Raw genomic sequence first — 9,245 nt, 5'->3', positions numbered from 1 at the left:
GCTATGAAGTTTACTTGAAAACAATTTTTCAGCTCTTTCGAAATTGATCACTTGAACTCTTCAATTTTAATTTGAAGAATTTTACAATAATATTTATATTGAGCTAAAAAAATTAATTTAAAAATGTGAGAAAGTCGTTTTCAACAATATTTCATGATGAATTCATATGTTTTCAGGATTTGTTTCCGATTAGTTGAACAGTCCGTACATATGACAAAACATTGATACTTTGAAAAAAAAAAATAGTAAATAATGTTCATTTAGCGCGCGACGGTGCGTATTTGATATATTACTGTCTGTGCGGCCGTCATAATCGAAGATGAGAAATATTATGTAGCGTGCTGTAAAAGTTATGTGGGTGGGTGGAGGCACTCACAATAATGACTGCAAACAAATACAGGCCACGCACGCACACGCTTTGTCAATTGCCTTCAAATTGTCTAGTCTATATTCAGCTCTTGAAAAACGATCGCTATGAAATTCCTTTAATAATATTGATCAGCATTAATATTTAGAATTAATAATTCGATATCAGCAGCGCCATCTACTGGGGTTAGGTTACCCTACTTTCCCCCTCACAAAATGATCGATCGTTTTGAGGTTTCAAACTTGCCGTTGTTTTAACCATAGACGGGTGACCATCACAGCTGATATGTAATATCAGAGTCGGTCTCTCTCACACATAATATCACAGATTATATAAAACAATATAAATAATATTATAATATATAATAAATATTTATATTAATATTAATATTAATTTATATTAACAATATAAATAATATTATATATAATCTGTGATAATATTATACGTGGTCTCCTACTATAGTCACCCGCGATGTTGGTAACACTTGACGCATCCTTGTCTGGGTAGAAACGCCGATGCTGACGCTGCCACTTCAAATATATTTCTGATAGGCCGCTAAATTTTGATCTCAAAGCAATCTATAGATATATAAACAGATAAATATACGACTTCCTTGCCTATACAACACTATATTGGTAGGCATGAACATAGCCTGCCCCACATATGAGATTAAGCTGGCAATGTTTACATAATTTGTAATGATAACGTACGTTGATAAGGCGAATAGATACGTAATGTACTAATGTATTGTGTATATTATATTTGTATTATATTATTGTTCTATGGTTATATGTATTAACTTGGCCTATCCATTTTTCTATTATCTTTGTTTGTTATAATGTGATTTAGTTCCGTAAGTATCCACTAAGACGGCGCTAGTAATGCTAAAAAGAAAAATAGTAAATACCCCCTGCACTCTACCTGTTGTAAACAATTCGTTGTCAACCTCCACCTCACCACACTCTCCAACAATATTGTTACTAATTACTGTAGTACTGTACTTCTGTAAATTTTGGCCCGTGCTTATGATTTAATTCGTCAACTGTCGGTTAACCATTGTGCATTATATTATCTTCAATCGTGCAAATAACATATCTTTGGCAAGTTTCTGATTAATATTGTATTTATTATATATAATATTAACCATTCAGTAGGCCAGTTCATCTCCTACAGAATTAGTCCTCTCCGTGCCTTGAACAGAACAGTGGAAGAACCTCCTGAAGCTACTGACTGGGTATGCGGTCGAATTAATAAGGGCACTTCACACTTTGATATCAAAATACTTCAACCACTTTTTTATTGACAACATAGGATTGTTACTCCATGCAATAATCTTAAGGGCGTCGGAGCCGGTGCTTTTTTACTATTTTCAGTCCAAACATTTTGTAATTTTTTTTAATTCAAAGAAAAGATCATCACCTTCAATGTCGGAAAACACTCAGGTGATGCCAATCATTAATGATCTTGTAGGACCTGAAGAAATGCCCATTATTTCAAATAATGAGATGGAAGAAGGTAACAAATAGTAGTATTAATTATTTATTAATTTTTTGTTTATAATTTGACACTTAATTCAGTAAAATGTTTACCTACTTAACACATTTTCTTACTTATTGACAAAATGTTAAGTATCTATTATTTTTATAATTTTAAATTGTATTTCCTTTGATGACTATTCTCAGCATGAAAAAAAATTATCCTTAAGTGGTGATCAATTTTTGTCAGCTTCTGTCATTTCACACCCGTCAATTAAATCAGTTTCTATCAACTTATTTGGCAGCTTTTGTTTCTGATGATTGGTTGTGATCAAAATTGCTTTATTATGTTAGTTTTAGCCAAGTATAATCGCTAGGCAGATCATTGATGATTCAGTCAGTTGTATTATATTGTATAATAGAACTTATAAAAATGTTTTGTCTTTTTTTATTTATTTGTTCCTACATTTTTAAATAATATCAACAGTGATTTTTATAAATTTATCTTATTGCTTACACTAAAAACATTAATTTTAATTATAATTAAATATCATTATTAATAAAATATAATTGTATCGTCAATTTGTAAATTTAACTTTGTCTACTGACTACTGGCATACTGAAGTTATGATTATTTTATTTTTAGACAATGCACGACCAGAAGGAACTTTTAGACTTGAAATTGAAAATTTTAGTAAATTAGCAATTATTAAGGAACAAACACTATCACCTCCTTGTTATGTTCGCAATCTTCCATGGAAAATAATGATAATGTATAGAGCAGACGAATACAGAGGATTAAATCATGCTGTTGGTTTTTTCCTTCAAGTATGTATATTTTTTTTCTGTCTTATTCGTGACCAGTAGTATTGATCTTAATTTATTATAACTATAGTTATTACCACAAAATCCATAATCACTTTTAATTTTAAATTAGTGTAATGGTGATTCAGAAAATACTTCCTGGAGTGTTAATGCAAGTGCTGAACTTTGTGTTATATCTCAAAAAGAAGGAATCTCAAATGTTAAACGTAAAATTCAACATCTGTTTAATCCAAAAGAGAATGACTATGGATTTAGTTTTTTCATGTCTTGGGAAGACATAACAGATGAAGCCAAAGGATATATTAAAAATGATACGGTTTTTTTTGAAGTGAGTTTAGTATACTATTTATATTTATAAAATGTTTACTATTTTTACTTTATTTATGTTTTTATTTATTAGAAATAAATGTTTAAATTTGTTGTTCTGTACTACTTATAAAAGTGTGTATGTACAAATATAGCAAAGGGATGGGGTACATCTTAAAATTTAATGGTTAATTCATCTTGTCACATAAATTATTAATATTTACAGTTTACAAACAAGAATTTTTTTTCAGCTTCAAAATTCTATAAATCTTAATTTATTTATTTATTTTTATCTCTAAATAAAACTATACTGATAATATTAAACTCACTTTTAACAGGTATCTGTAACAGCTGATGCACCGCATGGTGTAAATTGGGATTCTAAGAAACATTCTGGATACATAGGTCTGAAAAAAAAAAGTGCCGTAGGCTATATGAATTCACTTTTACAAGCATTATTTTTCACTAATCAACTACGCAAGGTTAATAACATCTTCAATTTTATAATTATTTTATATTTATCTCGTTTTGATATTACACTTGATCACAAATACAATTTTTTAGGCTGTATATAAAATGCCTACTAAAAGGGATGATAGTAATGACAGTGACGTATTAGCATTACAAAGAGTATTCCACAAGCTTCAATTTTATAATAAACCTGTTGGAACCAACAAATTAGTTAAAAGTTTTAGATTGGAAATCCTTACAAGTATATCATTGCCGTATTATGATATTCAAAAATTCTTAAAATACGTATGTATAATATTTTTAATCAAAAGATATATTACTTTTCTATTACATTTCTATTAAATTTTTCTGATTTATTTAAGTTGCTTGTTAAATTGGAAAATAGAATGAAAGACACGAGTGTTGAAGGAACTATACCTAAGTTATTTGGGGGAAAAATGATTGTAAGTTAAATAAACTTTTTTTTCCATACATTTAAAACATATATGTAAATATTTTAATTATATTTATTTCAGTTATATATACATTCTAGAAATGATAATAATACATCAAAGCTAACTCAAACATTCTATGACATTCAGCTCAATATAAAAGGAAAAAAAAACAGTAAGCCATATAAAATTATCTCCTTTTAGGCTTATTCTGGACTAACCTATTATATATATCTCATTGTAGATACTGTGAGTCAAGCTTAATGAATTTTGTTTAGGTACCTATATGATATTAACTTAAATTTATTACCATAGACCTTATACTACTAGACAAGAATTATAAAAGCTTAATCTTATTGATGCATGATTTATATACCTATACTATTTAATATTTTTTATATTCTTGAAGTTTATGAATCATTCAAAGATTATATTCAAGTTGAGACACTGCGTGGTGTTAACTCATATGAAGCTATATTGTATGGTTTACAAGATATGGAAAACAGAGTTATATTTGAATCATTTCCTCCTGTTCTTTGTCTACACCTTAAGCGATTTCAATATGATCCAGTCACAGATATCTCTTTTAAAATCAATGATAGGTAAATTTAATGTTATTATTTATGTTTTTGATGAAAATATTGTATTGTAATGTTATTAATAAATCTTGCTATTTTAGATTTGAGTTTTATGATAAAATTAATTTGGATCAGTTTTTAAAAAATAAAGAAGATACTCCAGCTGATTACACATTGTATGCAGTTCTTGTTCATAGTAGGGTTGATCATAATGGAGTTAATTTTAATGGACATTATGTGGTTTTCATTAATCCTAAAGGCGATGGAAAGGTAGATTTACAATTAAATATTTAATTTATCAAATAATATCAAATGTTTATTTTTTTTTATCAGTGGTGTAAATTTGACGATGATGTTGTCTCAAGATGCCCTAAAGAAGAAGCAATAGAACGTAATTTTGGTGGCGATAATGGAGACATCATTAATTGGCGTATGATGCCAATAAAGAAATGTAGAAATGCACATATGTTGATTTATATTCGTGATTCTGAATTAAAAAATGTGCTGCAGGAAGTTACAATTAATGATATATCAAAAAAGGTTTATAAAAGTATTAACTAATGATTATCTGATGGAAATTATTAAATTAATATAATATAATATGCTATATTTAGGATATTATTTTAAAATTGATTTAAAATGATTATCATTAAATTAATTAATTATTAGTTATTATTATTTCATTATTTTATTTATACCACAGCATGTTTACAATGGTTGATTAAAAACTAAGTAATATCAATTGTTTAAAAGTTAACAAAATTATTTGAAAATTCAATGTCAATAATGTTGTGAATTTAGAAATCAGTGTATGGTAACATTATTTTTATCGCCACTTTTAAAATAGGAATATTATTCGATTTTTTTTAGCATATTGGAAAGGTCTACTTTGACAGAGACAAATGAAACAGTTTATGAAGTGGTTTAGTAATGATACTTTTACATTTCTTTAATATAATAAATAAGAGGCACACAATCAAGACCCACACCACTATATTTGTTAAGCGAATTCAAAGCATAGAAAATTTCTTCATCACTAATATATCGTATAAATTTAAATTATAATTTATATTTATAGTGTCATAACTCATATTCATGTATTCATCATGTTCATATTATGTGAGGGAGGAAGTGAGTGTACACGAGAAAAAAATTGAACCGACTCATTGAAACTACAGAGTGACAGTAATATTATTATACGACATATTTTAAGGAATATGAGTTTTATTAGATTAAAGCTTTTTAATGTAATACCAAAACGGTTTTATACTAGTAAAAATGTTATTTTCTAATCTAAGAATGCAATATTAGAATTAAATTTAATGACAATATTTTACATTCTTTACAAAGGTCGAAAACTCAATATAATTGTATTGTGACATACTAATTTTATATTTTTTATGAGTTTTTGTAATTCTTGATTACATAGAGCGAGATTTTGATAATTAAATAACAGTCTGCATCTTAGGACAAACAATTCAATAAAATGATTTACAATTTCTTTGAATTTACTTAGTTTTGGTGTTTGGCGTCATGTTTTATTTGTATTTGTATATATTTCAATCAAATAATGTATTATTATTACACATTCTTACTTTAGCATGATAAATTTATATTTATCTATAAATATGAAATACATTTTACTTATATTGTATTATAGAATCTTTTAGGCCCTTAGAAATATTATTGAAAATAGTGCTTCTAAGTTACATAGTTTTTTAGAAAATTTATCCTAGGTAATATTTAAATATAGGTGGTATAAAATAAGTAGCACCTCTTACAGTGTAGTTGTAGATGTGTGTGATGTAAATCTCGGGAACTATAGAATAGTCTCAACAATTCATAAATAAAAGCGCCTTCGTATGAATATGTACTGGTGTTCACTTTTACGTTAAGGGGATTGGAAGTGGTGATTTTCTGTCTTTAATTAACACACGTGGGACATACAATATGCCTGAAAAAATTAAGGTACTTCTAGTTGTTCGATTTAAAATATGTAAAGATGAGTTAATTGGTTACAAGTTTATTTTGCATAGGTCGAAGCACTTTTTCGATTGTAGCAATATTTTGATAAGAATAAATATTTTAAATTTTATAAATTTCTCAATTTTTTTAATTCAATATATTAGAAATATTAAAAATATGCTTCGACCGATGCAAAGTAAACCTGTATACCGATTCAAAAATCTTTACATATTTTAAATCGAGCAACTAGAAGTACTTTCATTTTTATCAGGCGTATTGCATGTTCCATGTGTGTTAGACAAAGACCCGAAAATCGCCGCTTCCAATCCCCTTAAATATGAATAATTATTTGAAAAAAAAATTTCACTCTCTAAACAGAATTTCTTTTCGTAGAAAATTAAATTGAAAATTGAAAATTAAAATGGCTAATGCTGCCACCAATGTTATAAGCACTACGGTTTATGGACTGATTGAACTGTGATGATGTGTTATATTTTATATTGTGTCTTCATGGGCGCTCATAGGTAAAATTTTAAGGAGGGTCAAAATAAAAAAATATCTCAAATGTAAGATAGCAAAGATTTAATGTTATTTTCACTTATGAATGTAAATATGCATGTTATATATTTTGTATTGTCATATATATATATAGCTACAGTTGATTAAAAAACATTTTAATTAGTTAAGAAAAAAAATATATAATCTAATCTAATATATTATTCCGTATCGGTAAATAAGAACTGCAAATTTCTTCGTTTTATTCCAAACATATTAATGACATCCTGAATGAAAATATCCTTGTTTATGTTCACTCTTTTCATGATGAAGGCTCATCATACTCATAGGTGCAAATAGGGAGTTATATTGGCGGGGGCTCGAACTCTTTGATATATTCAACAAAAATTCCCTCCTCCACATCAAATAAAAATATTACTTTTTTTTTATTAGCTACTAGTATAAAATTATTACTTATTATTGCACATATATTTATTATTAACTAGATAATTGGTTACAATATTAAATTTATTTTTCTGCTGGATTTGGCAAAGTCATTTAAAACTGAGACCCTTTCAATAATAATATCTTCTTCAATATTAATAATCCCTAAACTGCTAAATTTTTCTTGGAGCATTGTTGATCGCATCCATGTTTTCAACCTCCTCATTGCGGAAAATGACCTTTCACTAGAAGTGGAATTGATTGGCAAAGTTATTGTTAAATTAAATAAATTATAATAATTTGGAAAGATTTGTTTGCCATTCAATGAGTTTAAGTGATTTTGCAGAACTTCCAAATCAACATTAACTTTCAAGTTATTTTTGATAACCATCATTTCTGATCTTAAGGAATCTTTGGAAACACCGAATAAATAAATCTTAAAAGTTATTATTTAAAAATCAATTTTAAAAAGTATTCGGTAAATAAAAAGTAGATTCGAACATTCAATAACATTGTTTAGCACAATTATTTATTTATATAAATACATTATAAATTAATATTAGATTTAGTGTTTATAAAAATAAATACTTCTAATAATTTTCATATTACCTTATAATGATTAATGAATTGTAAACTTTCATTAAAGCTTAATTTTAAAAGGTTTCCTACAGATTGGGCTATTCCCATACTTTCTGGTGAAAATCGTTTTTCCATATTGACAATAATAGTATCAAGTATAGGATAAAAACAATGCATTTTCCAATAATTTTTATTTATTGTAGTACCCATTAATACATTATTAACATGGTCTTCTTCTGCCGAAGTAGTTGATAGTACAGTATACTGTTAGGTTCCCTTCTACGACGTTTAGAGCCAACTGAATTAATTAAAATTACATCAATAATTTGAATCATACATTTATTTTATTTTAATAGGTATTATTAAAATAACACACCTTGTGAAGGAATATCCAATGACACATCATGTTCTTCATAAAATATAGTAATATTATTCCACAAATTATCAAAATATACATCTTAACGGTTATTTTTCAGAGTATCAATCACTCCACATTTTAATGAACTAGATTTTCCAAGAGTTGTAGAGTTTTTATTGTAGACAAAAGACCTATTGCTGGGGCAACATCTTTATCTTTTTGTAATTCTATTTCTTCATCTAGAATATATAGAATAGGTTTAAAATTTGCAATAACTGAGTTACAATTCTTATAACGGCTGACCGATCGAATATCTCATAACTGTGGGATTTTTGTTTTTTTAACTCCTAGTTTTTCTTGAATTTCGGTCATTTTTTCATTTTTTGTTGGTTAACTAAAATGAACATACAACGCTTCCAAGCCATTAAAAAAATTCTGTGCGTCCTAAAATTAAATTTTAAAATACTTGATGTCATATCATTTTTATTAAAACACAGAATTTAATACTCCATAACTGAATTAAATATGCATACATTTGTTACATTTATAAATATATTTGATCTCACCTTTAAATGTTTACACAATATATCAATGACCACAAGGTTTAATTTGTGTGCCATACAGTGTACATAAATAGTTTTAGGATGTATTTCTTTAAGCTAAGCCTGAACTCCACCAGTATTACTTGACATCACGCTAGCACCGTCATACGATTGACCTATTTTATTAATTTTGTCTAAGTTCAAAGAATTTAAAAACTGTAATAGAACACCAATATTATACTGTCAGCATTTTGACTTTGAGATACATCTAAAAATTCAACAAATCGTTCTTCTACTTTAAGGTTTTTTGGTTAACGAACACACACAGCTAACTGTTGTTTTTTGTGGCATCTAGAATTTTTTATTAATAAATATTTTATTTATAAAACAATTATCAAAATATAGCTTA

General features: G+C 27.2%; 1 protein-coding gene across 2 annotated transcripts; it reads left to right on the top strand.

Annotated features, from left to right (window-relative positions):
- Positions 1 to 1,126: 1,126 nt before the first annotated feature.
- LOC107168575 (ubiquitin carboxyl-terminal hydrolase 7-like) lies at positions 1,127 to 5,808 on the top strand. 2 transcript variants are annotated; one of them, XM_089217863.1, is made up of 11 exons: positions 1,127 to 1,601; positions 1,679 to 1,882; positions 2,489 to 2,670; positions 2,780 to 2,995; positions 3,312 to 3,455; positions 3,538 to 3,729; positions 3,807 to 3,887; positions 3,960 to 4,050; positions 4,285 to 4,477; positions 4,555 to 4,723; positions 4,787 to 5,808. In XM_089217863.1, the coding sequence occupies exons 2-11, from the start codon at positions 1,792 to 1,794 to the stop codon at positions 5,012 to 5,014; spliced, it is 1,587 nt and encodes a 528-aa protein (XP_089073989.1). In that variant the 5' UTR covers positions 1,127 to 1,601; positions 1,679 to 1,791; the 3' UTR covers positions 5,015 to 5,808. The 2 variants fall into 2 exon arrangements, with proteins under 2 accessions (XP_089073989.1, XP_015373562.1); XM_015518076.2 differs by having other exon boundaries at positions 1,127 to 1,882.
- Positions 5,809 to 9,245: the final 3,437 nt, after the last annotated feature.

Source organism: Diuraphis noxia, unplaced genomic scaffold, assembly GCF_037042655.1.
Source record: "Diuraphis noxia isolate RWA-SAM2 unplaced genomic scaffold, SU_Dnox_SAM2 contig0001, whole genome shotgun sequence".
Taxonomy (NCBI): Eukaryota; Metazoa; Arthropoda; class Insecta; order Hemiptera; family Aphididae; genus Diuraphis; species Diuraphis noxia.
The sequence above is the reverse complement of the archived record's forward strand: the minus strand, read 5'-3'. Positions and strand labels throughout refer to the sequence as shown.